This window comes from Anas platyrhynchos, chromosome 18 (assembly GCF_047663525.1).
Source record: "Anas platyrhynchos isolate ZD024472 breed Pekin duck chromosome 18, IASCAAS_PekinDuck_T2T, whole genome shotgun sequence".
NCBI classification, from domain to species: Eukaryota; Metazoa; Chordata; class Aves; order Anseriformes; family Anatidae; genus Anas; species Anas platyrhynchos.
This window is the reverse complement of record NC_092604.1, coordinates 4,381,826-4,398,994: the sequence shown is the minus strand read 5'-3', so window position 1 is coordinate 4,398,994 and position 17,169 is coordinate 4,381,826. Positions and strand designations below refer to the sequence as shown.

Below are 17,169 nucleotides of genomic sequence, written 5' to 3'. Positions count from 1 at the left end.
AACCTGGGAGCTCTGCAAAACTCCTGCTGTGTGGCTGCTGATTGCAGCTGGAGAACAAGAGCAGGAAAATACCTGTATGTGTTAAAACTGCCAAAGCCTTATTCACACACTGAGACCTCACACCAGCACAATTAGTCACAAAAGTCACACATCCTTTATTCCTATCAAACTATATCATTTTTACCTCTAATGAGGTATCCTAAAGAGATGCCCAAAAAGAAAAAAAAAAAATGCAGGCATGACTAGCAGCAAAAATAGACCTGTTCCTCCAAACACAGCCCTAAACCAGAAGTAGCACATATTAAAAAGGCCCAAAGACTTTGCTCTTTTTAGATGAAAATTTCTTACTTTTCTCAAACAAAATAGCTGGGATATTAGGTCAGCCGCCAGTCTCCACGTACCAGAGACCTGCACTGCAAATATTTTACAATGCAGGTACAGGCCAAGACTGCAACCCACCTGCCATCAGGAACAACCAGGTCTCACATGCTGAAGTACTCCTGCCCCAGCCACAGAAGACAGAGTTCCCCATTAGATGTTACAGTGATCAAGGGCAGAAGTAAGGAAGCAGAAGACAGGAACTTCTACACTAGGCACACTTGAGTTCTGGATCAGAAATACCACCTTTTGCAATCAACATAATCTTGAATTGGTTCTCTAGAGGAAAAAGAGCTCTGCAGTCCATTCTCTCCCTCTCGGTCTCTAGAAACAATTTCTTCATCTACTGCTAATACAAACTCACATTTTCTTTATTCGGAGATACAATGATTCTGGCTATAAACATATCAGTAAATGTTTACTTTTCAACTCAGAAAGCAGAAAAGGACCTTAACAAATCTCATTATTTCAGAAGCCTTCTAGTACAAAAATTAAGCAAGTCACGCACACTTATGATGCAGGATTCCCGTTTCTTGTTCAACTAGATCTGAGAAACAAACAATAAACCAAACATTGAAGAGAAGTTAAACATGGATAAATAGCACAGTTTTGAAGTCAAAAGTTGTACTAACACCTTTTAAATAACTGCACAGTCTCTGACCAGCCTGATGCAGACCTGAAGTTAGCTCTGCTAATGTGAAGGTTAGACTCAACACCAGTAGGAGCCCCCCCTAGACTCAAGTCTTTCTATGATACTGCATTTCATATGACTATTCGGTGTTCGTTCCTTCAATTCTTCCTGAACTATTTTAGCAGTTGCATTTACCTCAACACAGAAACAAGTGTAACCCACATTAAAAAAAAAACAAAGTGGTGTGATGGGCTTTTTGGCTCATCTCTGAAGGAGGTGTTTTGTTTTTTTTTGTCTTTAAATCAAGTCTAATAATCCCATTCATGTATTATCATACGAGATTCCAGGTCGAAGTGGTTTTCCATCTTTACAATGTGTCAAAAGTCTTAACTAACACCTGACCAGAGCAAGAATGTTTGTTTTGTGTAGGGTCAATACCAATACCAAATTCTCATCTGAACTGTTCATTTTTGAAACTGATCCTTACCACTCCAATTAAGTCTCCTCGGCCGTATTCACCAGTCAGGTGCTTTTTTCCATCATCCATCCGTATGACAGAGCGGAGTCGACCATTCAACACAATGTACGTGCAGTCTGACTTGTCACCCTGCCTACAGAAAGAACAGCCAAGGACAAGCATTCATTTAATTTCTTCACTCAGCAGATGCATCTGAAGTCTTTTAATAAGTTGATCAATTTTCTTTAACAGGCTTAGAGGTCATAGGAAAATGTTTTATTAACAGTTAAACATAAGAAAACAAGAAACTGAACAACCACCTGTTAAAAGGTGACTTGGAAATATGTTTTAATGTTTAAATGTACAGGCTTTGAACAACTGCTAAGTATTGGGTCTGGACACAGATGCCCAGCACACAAGTGATCTCTGGAGAAGTCAGGCTCAGTACTGCTTACAGCAGGGGCTTGCTGTCACTGCAAGGCTGATGTGGCTGCATGGAGAGATTCTGCAGGTCAAAGAGGGAAAAAAAGCCCTAAGTGACTCGGGATTTAGATTGATTTTAGTGCACTCATGTTAGTTATTTGGGAAGTTTTTGCCACATCATGTTTGCATGATTAAGAATGCTATTTGGTAAGCAGATTTCCACCGTAACATCACATGCTGGCCAAGTACAATACTTCTGGTAGTGGAGTTTAAACTAAACTTCCAAAAGCTTTTAACAAGATGTTGACAACTACATTTGTTTTGATACACATAGTAATCAAAAGTTTCTATTAGCATTAGTGCTGCAGAAATAGTCACATAAATTACAATCATGGTACACACACTACGTTAGACTTATTCTCCCACCAATGCAACCATATAATGCCTCAATTACATTCTAGTACAAAATCCATACAATTAAGCTTTCCCAAGGATAACTGCTACCCCTTAAACATAAAGTGTAATTTCTATTTTCAATCTACTATTGAATAATCCTATCCAAATTACTTTTCAGTTCTGTTGTTTTAGAAAGGCCAAAAAACTTCATGAACAAAAGATATTCACGCCCTTAAAATGCAGAAACTACCACCAAAAATACAACTGTCTACACCTTAATCTATTATGTCACTTTAAAAGCTTGCCAAGACAACACAAAATATGAAGAATAGTATGAAAGGATTTTAATAACCACTGGAGATAAGTGACTAAAGCAGTGTTGAAGGGTACTCCAGAAGAAAAAAAAATCTCAAAACAGGCAAACATAAAGCTGATAGAATTGATAAATTTATTCCAAAAAGTTTTTATTCCATATGTTACCGAAGGAGCACAGACCCTTAACACTGAAAACTTGAATACTGAACCAACAACACAGAATTTTGTCTACATCTTACCTGTAAACAGCTCGCCCAGCCTCAACTTCCATCCAATCCAGGGCAAAGTCAATTTGCCTCACGAATGAGGACATTCTCTTTACAACAGTGTGAGCCACACCAAGCACAACACTCGGCTGCTCCCGCATTATCCTAGAAAACAAGAAGTGTTATTTAGGTACTTCCCCAAAGCAGGAACAGGTACAGACTGGTAAACAAGCCCATGCAGTGGGATGGATGAGAGCCATGCTAGCTCTTGTTTATGAACCACTCTCCAAAATCACCATTCACCCAGGTCTCTCATGACTCAGAAAAACATTTGTACTGCCCAGAAGACCGTCCCTCCCTGCCATTCTACACCTCTCACTCCCACACATGCTCACAAGATTTTATTTCAGATCAGAACCGTATTGTATGTAACACTTGATACTCTTAAAAAAAAAAAAAAAAAAAAAAAGACATGCTCAGAAGTTCAAATAATTCCTTTTCCCTGTTGCAAAGACCACAAAGAACAGAAAAGTCTTCTAACAAAGCTTCTGATCTTCATACCATATCTTTTGAGTGATGCTTAAAGGTCTCTAGTATTAAAGAAATCAGATATCTAGCACTTTTTCCACTTTTTCCAAACCACAGAACTTCAGGAATGTTCTGCCAGCAATGACTGCAAACTCTACACCACTAGGCCTGAGGGAAATCTCTCTCTGACACCCGATCACTGTCAGCAAATGTCTTATTTCTCATTGTTTTCAGACTAGGAATCACTGCATCCCAGCATCTCGTGAGTAAGCACTCCAATTCTTACTGAAGTATTACTCCACAGGAGTGAGCTGATCACACACTTCCCTAGATGGTACCCCTGGTACAGCACCTTTCCTGTTCCCGTGAAGCATCAATAGCAATTGAATTCCTGCAGGCCATGGTGTACCACCTTAAGGCGGGCATTTCACAAGAGGCAGCACAATTCAGAAAGAAGCAAGAAGTTAAGTGCGTGCAGACCCAGGAGGTGAAGCACACACCGAGGGAGATGACAGAGCTATGCTAAAGCCACACATGGGTAGAAACAAAAAAGAATTTGAAGTACACATCTTTTCCTGCATCAATGTTCCCTTTACAATGAAGATAAGAACGGCCATAAGGCAATCTGCTTATGAGACCCCTGCATGCGTAGGAATTCTCAGCTAAGCACAAATCACGCACACATCACATCTAACCTTCTTAGCCTAAAAAGTAGAAAGGTGGGGAGAAAAGCATGGAAGGAGCACTGTCAGTCTTCGCTGACAATCCTCTTCGGCAATATGGCTGTGGCTCACTCTAACTTGGCAGAATTCAGAGAAAACCTGAAGAGTCGTACATCATCCCAGAATGTGATATTAAAAGCAGACTTTCCAGGAGCTCCTTATAGCCTGGATGAAATACAGAAACTGCTCTGAAGTTTTGAAAGTGTCACTTCTGTCATTAGTCCTACAGCTGCAGCAAGAGACCCTGAGCTAACAGCAATGGGTCAAGCGCATCACATGGTGGTGTGGGGAGCTTTCACGTCCATCACACGAGACTATTCTATTCTTCCTCACAGAGTGTCTCAACTTCTTTTTGGAATAATGAAGCTTGTGATTTCTTCAACTGAAACCTCTGAATCTGAAACAGAAGAGATTTGTAGGAATATATCCCTACGTGCTGAGTCCATGCTGAGCTCACCACACTCATATCCCTGCATTCATACGTGCTACTAGGCAAGTGAAACTGAGTATCAGCTCTGACATTCAGCACCAGTTAAAGTCCAGCCGAAACAGGATTACAAAACCGCAGGGCAGCTTTCCTTTCCTGCCCCTTTTATCTCATCCTGAGGTTTCCACACCCGCTGCTATCTCCAACCCAGGATGTCTACAGACTACCTTGGTTTTGATGAACTATTATTATTGCACTTGTAAGCAACATGTTATCTTATGGGAACTTTACCACAGTAATGTGACTATGTGCAAAGGCCAAAGGAGCTGGAAAAGACACCCCAAAATAAACTCTGGGAAACAAAAAACCCTAATCCCTCAACACACACACAAAATCCCCAGTCCTATTCCCCTTCTAAGCTGCTCTAAAGGAGAAATAAGCCCCCCAAAATCCCCTGAATGCTTTAGCTCATTATTTTTTACTCTAGTTGCTTATTTAGCTCCCAAAGTCTCCACCCACATAGGCTGTCTGCTGAAATCAAGAAGCCATTTACACCTTTTCCTCTCTCAAGATACATATCTTAATACTTAATGCACTCTAAATGTAAACTAGTAAGAGGCTGCTTTTAATTTCAGTCTGGAGCTCTCTATTATTTCACTGACTGCTATATAACTTCAAGAGTATTAGCACAGAAGGTAAAAGCCCACCCTCATGCACAAGAAGAGAAAATATATTTTTTTTCCTACATTATCAGCTAGGTTTCCTTCCTTTCACTGGGGAATTTTCATTTCTCATCCGTTTGGCACATGACTGGCATGACAAAAATGAAAAGCCAAAGCTCTCTATCACAAAAACCTGTTTCTGAAGGGATCCTCAGAATTCCTAACTAGCAAGCTAACAGCTATGAAAGGGCTAACCTGGTGCCTGGGAAAGACTGAGAACTACAGAGATGTTCTTGTGGATGTGGATGAAATTTGATACTCAGCTTGGCTGGCAATATAAAATCAAAATCAAAGCATTTCTGCTTCTCTGGCAAGCACACATGATTAGACTCTGAACTGTGAAATTTACTTAAGCAGAAAATGTGACAGAGTCCTACTGCCTCGTACTGCAGAACCTGAGCATATTCCCTCAAGAGAGCCTGGTGACAACTTGATTACATTTTTTGTCAGGAGACACCAACAGTTGCAGCGTAGGCACTGCACACTTAGTGCATCACTTCAGCAAAATAGAAAAGCATTTAAGGTATATACTATATAATTAGCTTGTGTCACCCCTATACTTAAACTCTACTTTTGCAGATAGTTATTTAGGCATATTAGCACCACATAAAGGCTCCCGCCCCAAAGTTTCAGTTAAAAGGATTTAATCTGTTGCCCAACATCCAACCTGCAATCCTAAACCCTGGGCTACTTCCATCACTGTGCTCTTCACCTGATGGCAACTATCAACCACATTCTTTCTGCTTCACCTTCTCATTAACTAATGAGAAAAAAACACATACAACGTTCTGGGACACCTCAAAGAAAAAAGTAATATATGTGACAAGAAAGGAAGAGAGGATTGTTGGAAAATAATGAGAATAATGGAGGTTTGGGTCAAGTTTCTTCTGGTCACTAAGTAAGGTTAAAAAAAAAAAGAAACAAATCAGAGAGAGATTCTGAGAAAAAGAGAAAGCCTAAGATTGCAGGACTATGCACAAAGAATTCTGCATGATAAGTGAAAAATAAAACTTCTGATTTTATCAATAAAGTTTTTCCTTTCTCGGAGTTTGAAGCAAAAATAAGAGAACATATAGATGAAGCAGTCATGCTTTTGAAAGATTTTCTGTAACAGCATTTTAAAATATGGGAACAGGAGTTGGAAATGATACAAAGCTTTGGTTTCTGGAAAAGTTTTGATGATTTAATGCTGAAAGATCACAGAGATGGACAAATGCAGTGAATGGACAGCTTAAATGAGAAAGAGATGGGCTAGGAAACATCCCCCAAATGAAGAAAAGGTGACACATTGTGTTAGAGATCGCTGTCCCACAAAGGGTTAATGGAAGCAAAAAGCTTAAGTTGGAATAAACAAGAAACAACTCTAAGAAGAGAAATCTCATGAAACGAGCTCAGGAACATGACAGAGCCAGGACTAGATATTAGAACAGAAGAAGGGGGTGGGGGGGAAAGGTAGAAATCGACTGGCTGTCTGAGAACACAAAATGAAATTTAAAGTTGGGAACAAGTGGGAAAACAATAGAAAGAAAGAAGAAAAGTTTAGATGAAATTTATCTGATGCTGCACGGAATGGCACAAGAGGGGAGTATCTATCAGAAATTAGGTCAAAGAGTTGACATCCACTGCACAGGCTTGGAAAAACACACCTAATCAACCAAGCACATCGCTGAGAACAGCAAGTTCAGTTTTATAAACACAGCCTTTTGCCTGAGGTGGAAAAACAAAGTTGCAGGGTAAGAATTGATCAGGAACACAAACGATTCAAATTACTTAGAAAGTAAAAAGTACACAGAAATATACCACATAATAGTTGCCTAGAAAACAAGTCAACAAGTCCACGTATAACACAAGACTATGTGATAGCACATTCAAGAAGGAGTTGAAAAAGGAGTTTAGTAAAGGAAATAGAGGTATTTGATACAAATTATATGTGAACTAGCACTAAACCTTAACAATAGGCTCAGAATCAAGAGTATGAATCATTAATATTGGACAATGAGACTAGCCACAGCCATTTTAGCAGTGGTGAGCGTGTTTGGGTGTTTTTTTAATTAATAAATGCCTATATCATCACTCTTTAAGATGTAAGTCAACTCATGCATTACTTCCAAAAAGGTACCACCCACCTTGCACAGGGGCATTATTCTTTGACTTGTTCCATCAGGGAGCATTGTAACCTATGGTTACACCAAAACCTGTCACTCACAACACATCCAGCAGCCTGGGCTGATTACTGTGGTCAGAAACAGAACTAGTGTGGTTCTCCAGCAAAAAAGGATATTGCGTTTGAGAGAAACGGCCTGATAAAGAAATGCTTAACCCAGCAAAGACAGACTCTGGCCAGATTCTCTTATTTGCATTATGAAATCTATGAATCTTGGGTCATAAATCACACCCCATTGGGTTAAGTGTTCTATAAACCTGGAACAAAGAAGATAATCGCCATTCAGTATTAGTATGTTCCCTGCATTACCTCTTACTGAGGATAAAAACCCATCTGACAGATTGGTCAGAGCTCACCTCAGTACTTAAAACCCTCACATACGTTATCTGTTTTACAACAGGATGTATTGTACCAATGCTGCACCACACATGTATCCAGCACTCACATTTAATCAAAAGGGCCATAAAAGAGATTTAATATATAAATAAATGTTTCCATGGCAGAACTCACTCATAGAAATGGGACTTCGAAATAGACAGGAAGCTGCAGTCCCGATTAGCCTTGATGGTGAAAATCAGGGGCTCCCCAGTCAGGACAGCGAGCTGTCCCACAAGTTCTCCTGGATGGGTAATGAACAGGCAGGTGTCCTCCTCAGAGTCTATCTTCCGTTGGTACACATGAAGCATCCCCGAGACCACAAAGCAAACGTTAACATCCTGGAGAAAACAGAGACAGAGCCCAATAAAATCCCCACGGATTTTAAAAGCAATTATCGCAATGACAGTATTATCATGACCAATCTGTTTTCCAGAAAGCTCTCTACAGCTTTTAAACAATTAGGCGATAAAATAAGACACAACAGTGAATTATTAAAAGGTTATGAATATTTAAAACTAAGCAGCCACAATATTGAAAAATGTGTTTCTCTTTGCATGGTTATGAAAAATAAAGGCTGTGTCTGTAAGATCAAGAAATAAAAACAAAATTGCAAAGAGAGATAATGGAGTAATCACTGCAGCATGAGGAGGAATATCACAGTTCAGCAAAGGAGAATACAGAAGCATTGTAATTGGAACTGCCTCTTGCTTTGCATAAGCTTGTTTATTTACATAGTATTATTACAAGTCTTATTATATCCTGAATACACTTTGCTATAAACAAATAACATGGAGTGACATCTTGAAGGCCAGCAGTACAGGGACTGGAAAAAAGGTGGGGGAAAAAAAAATAAAAATAAAATAAATAAATAAATAAAAGCTGCTTAGTCTTCATACCTTCTCAGGAAGGTACCTAAAAAGTTGAAAATGAACTACCAGATTTCCACTGCAGCTCTGGCTATGCTGCTACTCCACATCTGAGGAGAGGCAGAGAGATTGTTCAGCACAAGAAGAGAAGGTTTGGGAGCAGACAGGTCAGCAGAGTGTTTTTAATCAACGTGCATGTCTTTTCCCCTCGTGTGACAGGGCTGGAGATCAAGCCAGACTCTTTTGTCCCTCTCTCTACTCCCAGAGAACACTTGCTCACCTGATCTCCTTGCCTTGAGAGCACAGTCCCAGCAGTAACCTGATGCAGCGTCACTTTGCCATTCAACAACGAAGGATCCTGGAGAAGAAAGGGGGGAGGGATACAATTTAATTGTTGGTGCACCAGTAATGATCCACGGAGAGGAAGCATTCAAATAAAGCAAATAAAAAACAATTAGTGAAAGATGCTGCCTTAAAGTACAATCTCTTCAAAATATGGTACAAAGTTTCTTTATTTCTCTAACCAATTATTTCTTTGAGGAAAAACAAATGTTTAATTTTTTTCAATTGACCTAACTTGTATCTTAAATGACTTTATATTTTTCATTTCTGCCCCCAGACTCTTGAAGAGTATTTAATGAAAAGAGACCTGCATCAGCTGCCATGAAAATCATAAAATATGATGTTATTTTCGAAGGAAGGTGAAACCAGAAGAGACTGTCTACATCATGGAGGAGCTGGCCATGATGAGCCAATACTGCCTTCGTCCCAGCCCTTCCCTTGTCACACAGCTCAGCTGTGCTGTGCATTTGCAGCAGATTTCCATGTGCATTGTGGACCAAAGGCTTCCCCTGAGCTAAGGAATTCTCACGTGAATCTCACCAGATAGCAGGAATTTTCCTTCTGACTCTGAAGAGTGCATGGGAAGGAGGGTCACCAAAACCCTGCCCTTGGTTTGGACCTCAACCCCAAACCCTTGCAACAGCAAGGTGCTGAGCTTGCCTGCTGAGCAGAAACTTCCTTCCAAGCTCCCAGGCTGGACACCAGCAGGATCCTAAATGCCCAGCACAGACAGCAGCCAGGCTCAGGGTTCTCCTTCACCTCAAGGAGCTGCCCATCCAGTCTGGTATCCCACATCCAGTGAATGCCAAATCTTAATGCTTCAGTCCCCCTTTGCTTCAGCAAGGTGCTCAAACCTCCCCAAACTAGTGTATCTTCAGAAGTTCAACATTTTGTTATCATTACCAGAACAGACAGTGGCAAATCCCGACCCTTGAGTCACATTTCGCAGCACCTCACTGCAGAAGCAGAGCTACAAGCCCAGGGAGATGCAATTCGGTGCGTGCATACAGCAGAATTTGCCCCCAGTCATTAACCTTACTGCAGCAGGGATGGAAGCAATTTACCATTGTAATTGCTATGCCAGTTTTTTCTTTAATTTTCAGTTGGAAAAATAGAGCAAATAAAATAATCAGAATTTTTTGTTACACCTACAGCTGATAAAAAGAACAGATTTTCACCAAAAAAATAGTTTTATTGAAACCAATCTGTTTCATGGGAACATATCCAATACAAGAACCTGACAAGCACCTGTCAAAATATTTCAGTTCAGCAATATCAACTCAACTAATTTCTGATTTTTTCCCCTATATTTACACATTTCTGTCTGCGTAGTATTACCTAAAGTTTTTAATTATGAAAGTATCCCACAGAAAGGACTCATGAGCTCCCTAATCAGCTCTCCTTATAAACCATCAGTGGCTTTTTTTGGCTGCATTGCCTCTAAAAATTGTTACAAAGATTTTCTGCATGTCTAAGACTAGCGAAGTATTGAAATAGATTGCATACAAAGCTGTGAAGTCCTCGTCATTGGAGATCGTTAAGAACAGCTTAGACACAACCTGCTAATGACTTAGCAATATTTGGTTCTGCCTGGGGCATGGGATGAGACGAACTGAACACCAAGCAGTCCTTGAAATCCTACATTTCTGTGACATTACTACTCCGATTAATTAAGCAATAAAGGAGCTGACAAACAAGGATCACAGACAAGATCCATTTTCTCTCTCAAGCAGGCAAGGTCAGCAAATCCAAGCTCAGCATCGCACGGTTTCAGAGTTTGAGCTAAATGCCATTTCTTCCACTGATCCCCACCACCCTCCCCCAGCCAGGAGCTTTTAATAAAGAAAGTTGCTAACACAACAGAATCCATTTCACAGCAAGGGTCTCTCTCTCTGTTACTCTAGCAGATAATAAATTAGCAGAGGTTTATGATGCAGAAACAAAAGCACAAACCACTTATAAACAAAAGCAGTAATTAAGTGGGACAGATTTTTTCTTTGCCAAAGGAAATGAATCAACTCTCATATAACTCATGCAGAAGATATGCCCTTCAACATTGCCCAACTCTTACATGTTTCCAGCTTTATCTACAGTTCTGATATGAGAGTTATACTGAAAACAGTTCATGACAGAGTCCCAAGAAATTCAAGCTATCTGAAACAAAATAAAAACATTTAAATGATGACCTAAGGGTCACTTGAAGTAATACTGCCACTCTGCTAGATTAAATAACCCCTCCGTCCCTCCCTCCCTCCCTCTCACACACACACCAAGAAAGCACCATCTGCCATCAAAGCATCTTGATTTTATTCACTGTGATTGGCTGCTCTGAAAAATGCATCTTAAATTGCCTCTGGTCAGCTAAGAAATAAAAGATCTGAGCTAATTTAAGAAAACTAAGAGAAGCTTACAGAATTAGTTGTCTTCGTTGACGTAATTATATTAAATATAAATTTTACGCAGAATAAGATTTTTCTTCCATTGCCTGTAGAACCAACTTTTGCTACACTGCATAGGAAAAAAATCAACACTGACCTTTAAATGAAGTTTCTAGCATTTAGCTACATTCCACCAGATTCTTACCATCTTGTGTAAAAAAACAGTTGCTACAATATCAGGGTTGGAAAAGCCTACCTTATTTCATTATTACTTACATCTTCATGCTAAAACATTGCCTGCTAGATGATGCATTTCAAGGATACCACTCCAATTAACTTCAACTCTAATCTGTTTACTTGTCAGTTATTGAGAAATTTAATCTAGATTCAAAGACAAATTTGTTGCACTTGGTAGCTTCAGTGATTTTGGAATTTTTGCTTGTGATCTGATAGTGCTAAACAGGAAACGATCAGCTGTACACGGGACACAAACTTTTTTCATAAGCAGAGTCTGAGGCCAGCCTTACCAAGAACAGAAAGCCCCCCAGACCACGGGCTGCACCAAAAGCAGCATGGCCAGCAGGGTGAGGGAGGGGATTCTGTCCCGCTGCTCCACTCTTCTGGGACCCCACCAGGAGCCCTGAGCTCAGCTCTGGGGCCCCCAGCACAAGAAGGACATGGAAGTATTAGAACTAATCTGCAAGAGACCACGAGGATGATCAAGAGGCTGGAGCACCTCTCCTATGGAGACAGGCTGAGGGAGTTGGGGTTGTTCAGCCTGGAGAAGAGAAGGCTCTGAGCTGACCTTACAGCGGCCTGACAGTGCCTAAAGGGGGCTACAGAAAGCTGGGGAGGGACTTTGTCAGGGAGCAGAGTGACAGGACATGGGGTAATGGCTTTAAATTAAAAGAGGGTAGGATTAAATTAGACATGAGGAAGAAATTCTTTACCATGTATGTGAGGCCCTGTCCCAGGCTGCCCAGAGGAGCTGTGGATGCCCCATCCCTGGCAGTGCCCAAAGCCAGGCTGGATGGGGCTGGGGGCAGCCTGGGCTGGTGGGAGGGGTCCCTGCCCATGATGGGGGTTGGAATTAGATAGGCTTTAAAGTCCTTTCCAACCCAAACCCTTAAAGGATTCTATGATTTTGTGAACAGAACAGATGAAAGAGTATATATTCCTATTTTACTCCATCTGTAACAAGAATTTCCTCTGGAACAGGCTGTAGCCTTTCATGCTGACATAAATGCCTGAAAAGCTGAACATGAACATAACAAGACGGTCACATCTGCTTGCAGACTAACAGACAGTTCCCCATGCCTTAGTTAAATCAGCAACAACACAGAGCATGTTTTTCAAGCCTTAATACCTGTAGCTGGCAGATCATGATCAAGACTTTGAATGTGTGAAAGAAATAGTTTAGAAATCTGCAGGGAACGTGAGGATCCAGAAGTGAAGTCTTTTAAGTTCTAGCTAACACTAAAGGAGGTGTTGTTTGGTGAGAGTTCTTAAACCAGAAGCAGAGGTTGCAGCAGCCAAGGCCCCTGGCAGCATCTATAAACTTGAGTTATTGAAACATACACTGCAATAAAACTAGGGTATCTGTGAGTGAAGTAGACAGCTGTACAATTTTCCCAAATTGCATGATTGAATGAACAGATACAACTCTGAAGTGATGTAATGAAATGCAGATGGTATCAGGAACAATGAAAACAGAGAGTTTTGTTCATTCTTACAACACAGAGGTAAGAAGCAAGGGCTGAACTCCATAATGACAACTGCAAGGGCGTCAAACACCTAAAACATACAATGGGCATTGCAGTCACTCTGTTGTGAAATGCACTCAACCACTAGCCAAACACAGACATTCAATTCTGAAATCAAATGAGGCACTTAGACGCAATGCCAACAGGATTAACAGATTTAACTATCGCCTGAATGCCTTTACATAACTTCTTCAAACAGTATACAAGAGCATGAAATTACAGTGCATCAGAAATTGCATGCTTACTTCTCCCATGCATAAATGTGTACACAGTGAGAAAAGATTCATGCAGTGCATTTCAGTACGTGCTTTTCAAATGGCAGAATAATTTAGATTTATTTCAGTCCTGCTAATAACTTCAACAGACTGGAGAATAAAACATTCAGCTAGTCTCTAAGTGTGTTTGGGAGGCAATTTACTTTTCAATGCCTGGCAGAATGAGATGAAAAGCAAGAACAAGGCCATTTTTTCCTGCAATAACTTACATCAAGTTTCATCAAGGTTGAAAGGTCTTTCTTTGCTGCTTCGAAGATGGCATCAATAGGTTTGCTGCTACAGGATTCTTGCGCAGCAAGCTCACGATCAGTATAATGGAAAACTGCTGACGGAGTTTCTGACACTGTCACAGTCTTCTTCAATATTGACTGCAAAGAATAGATACACAAGTCATAGCATTTTGAATGTTATAATTGGTAGCTAACCAGCAAATACTTTGACCATCACCTATGCCCTCCCATCCACCACAACTGGTGGCCTAAAAAAATGTTTCAAAAAAAAAAAAAAAAAAAAAAAAAGCAAGTTTGCTAGTAACTTTTTTTTGTATAGTCTTTGTTTTTTTTTTTTCCTGCAAAGCTTGACACTTGAGTGAAATAAAGTTACTCAACACTGTGAAAGAGAAGGATAAGACTTTACACAACCTGGGCAGCTGCCAACCTGACAGATTTAAAACTGCGTCAACACAGCATACAAAGATGGAGAAAACAAAATATCTTTTTATTTTCTGATTTTGGTTTGAAGAGTTTAATAATACAAGAGTATTTCTGTGCTCTTAATTTCCAGGTCAGCCTTCATAAAAAAAAGTACACAACGAAAAGGAAAATGGATTTATAAATCACAATTGAAAGCCTGACAGGATACAAGTTTTTAATTCCTTCCTATTAAGTAGGTCTCACAAATACAACATGGTCCGATGGCTTCAACTTTCCAAAGAATCCTTTCCATGAGTCAAAGAATGGTAGTAATCTAAAATCAAAATGGTGCAGCAATGCTTTCACATTACTTGCCAAGGGAATCTCCTCAGGGTCAAGGAGATTAAATAAAAATCTTCACTAAAAAAACTGAACAGTCACCAAAAATCTGCTGAAAAAACTGCAAGCTTAAAAGAAACCAATACAAGATGACCAAGCATCACAATTCATACAGAGATTAATACAATGAAGTATTGTATTGGAATCTCCATATTGTACTGGAATCTCCAAAAGAAACAACCTACCTTGCCCACAGCAGGACTGCTAGCAGCCTCCTCCGAGCCAAAGTGCACTCTGGCTCTTTCATACGCCATGTCCATGTCTGACTTAGCACTGCTGGAGGTACCTACAAGCAATACAAAATTCTTTTAAGTACCTCTATTATTCTTAGAAATGCCAAGTAGTATACAAACGTTAGCAACCGTTTTGTTGTTGTTTCTGAAGTTGAGGACTAAGGAGAAAGTGGCATCCTCATGCTCAAATTTATTTCCTACTCCTGTTTGACCTGGAAAGTCTAGCAGGAACTTCAGAGCTTCCCATCTGAGCTCACATATACAACATGTCCCAAAATTCCCACATCCACTCTTGTGCAGTGTGGTAATTAATTTGGGCTAAACAAAAAGAGTCATTTCAGATCTGACAACTGTCAGGAAATTGACAAATTTCTCTCATGGTTTCCAGGAAGCGATGCTTTCAAACTCTTCTAAAATGATAAATCAAAAATGATAATGGGTACAAAAACATTCTAAGAGCTTTCATAGAGAGAACATTATGATCAGCATCTTCCCCTGTAGTTTCTCAATGAAAAGCATTTCCCGTTTTACATCATGACTAAAAACTATTTCAGATCTTTTCTTCAGCTTGTCCAAACTTTCAGTGGTCTTTGCATTCTCAGGGATACATAGGTACTTCTCTTGTGGGTTTCACTTACTTCATTCATGAATTTGAGGTCACTAACAACTTCTATTCCTTACTTCCTAATTTTTAATACATATTGCATTAGCTTCTTGGCTGTCTCAAATACCTTTTGGGAACTTAGATAATCAGTAACAAACATAACTTGGAAACTAGTTACCCACATATCAGCCTCACGATTTACACAAAAGTTCATCTCAGTGAAATAGTTCAGAAAGGTGCAGAGAAGGCAGTTTCCTTTAACAAATAATAAACCTATATCTGTTTCTGTCATATTTCAATGTCCAAAAATATCTCAAAGATATACTGTTTTCAGAAAAGCCTCCTCTCTCTGCCCTAGCTCAGACAAGGAGATTCCAACAGGGATTCAGACCTATCTGAGAATACTCCTTTCCATGTTGCCTACAAATATGAACAACTCTTTGCATGTAGGAAATGCAATGCACATGGTCACTACTGTTATAACATTAAGTAACAGTCAACCTCCAAACAAAAAAACAACAACACAAAACAGTAAGTTGGCCCAGACTACCAACAGCAAAACTTACAAATCATACAAGAAAAAATGCTCTTCATGCTACTGAGTTTCATACACACCAGAGATCTGTAGTGCAACTTTTAAGTCCCTAATTTAGTTATAAACAAGAAGTGCTGGGATATTAGAAATAGCAGTGTGGAAGTTTATATGGGCTTATTTGACTACCTGTCAATTACACTGCCCAACAAATCACAGTGTCAGCCTAATTACTAAGACCCGATACATCAAGTGCATTTTAAATCTAAACACACACTTCCCAGTTTAAACCTAAATAAGCAGATGATGGTCACGTAGGCATGAAGGGCATCTTCTACTTAGCTTTGTGTATTGAAAGTCAGAGAGAAGAAAGAGGAGGCATTTTAAGAGTGAAAGGATGTCTACTAGACTTCTATTCAAAGCAGAAGCCTTTATCTCAGTCACAGATACAAGCTTCCCACACAGTGATTAATTAAACTGTCTTGTTGCTCAAAAGGGAGTTAGAAAGGATACAGCAGAACAAGCTTTAACTAGAACTGTTGACTCAAAAGAGCAGAAGGCAGTGGGAAACTAAAGAGTGGAATGCGATCCTGTTTGATGAACACATGCTCACTGGTATCCCACACACTGCTGGTATGGAAGTCACTGCAAAAACAATCACAACTGACATGTTCCTTGGCAGCACTTCAGCTGCCTCTCTCCTTCTGAGCACTTGCTCACAACTACCTGCTTCTCCTAACACAGGTGGTCCTATGCTCCTGCACTCATGCTGTAGGTCAGGGTTTCAGTTTTGAAGAAAGAAAAATCAGCTTTTCTTCTTGATAAAATAAAGTTTAATAAAAACAAGATAACTGCTATTTAACCTTAAAAAAATAAGTCAGGAACACTTATTTCCAGGAGTGATAACACTGATGAGGCTATCAGTCACAAAACATCGCACTGCTTTTAGTTCATCTAATTGTTCTGTTCACCAGCCTAGATACTCCACATGGCCTAATTGCATCTTTGTCCACATAAAGCAACTGTGTACTCAAAAAAAAAAAAAAAAAAAAAAAAAGACAGACTAGCACAAGCTGGCAGGATTGTATTTCACCACTTACCACCCTCACCTACATTAACTGCTACGTTTCAAGTTAGATAGGTATCCAAGGATCGAAAGAAAATCACATCCCAGCCTCAGAAGCAAAATGATGCAAAAAAATGTTTCTCTCTAAAATAATTTTTGTTAATTCTAATCAGCCAAGCAAATCAAAGAGATACTGAGATAACAGCACCTGTATGACCAATAAAAGATAGTTCTCTCTTTTCTGAATCAGTAGTCAACATAATCAATATTCCCATGGAGCCTGAATATACAGCATGGCAGTAGAATAAAATCTGAAACAGAATCTCGATCTT

The 17,169-nt window shown here is 39.8% G+C and overlaps 1 protein-coding gene across 1 annotated transcript in view; it reads right to left on the bottom strand.

The window, feature by feature from the left end:
• PNPLA7 (patatin like domain 7, lysophospholipase) overlaps nucleotides 1–17,169 on the bottom strand; it is a 125,936-nt gene that overhangs the window by 87,474 nt on the left and 21,293 nt on the right. Inside the window, exons 14-19 of the mRNA XM_038188048.2 lie at nucleotides 14,588–14,688; nucleotides 13,581–13,739; nucleotides 8,894–8,971; nucleotides 7,880–8,085; nucleotides 2,840–2,971; nucleotides 1,497–1,620 (exon numbers count right to left, since the gene is read on the bottom strand). Of these exons, the coding sequence (XP_038043976.1) occupies nucleotides 1,497–1,620; nucleotides 2,840–2,971; nucleotides 7,880–8,085; nucleotides 8,894–8,971; nucleotides 13,581–13,739; nucleotides 14,588–14,688 (800 nt within the window). The remainder of the gene's footprint in view (nucleotides 1–1,496; nucleotides 1,621–2,839; nucleotides 2,972–7,879; nucleotides 8,086–8,893; nucleotides 8,972–13,580; nucleotides 13,740–14,587; nucleotides 14,689–17,169) is intronic.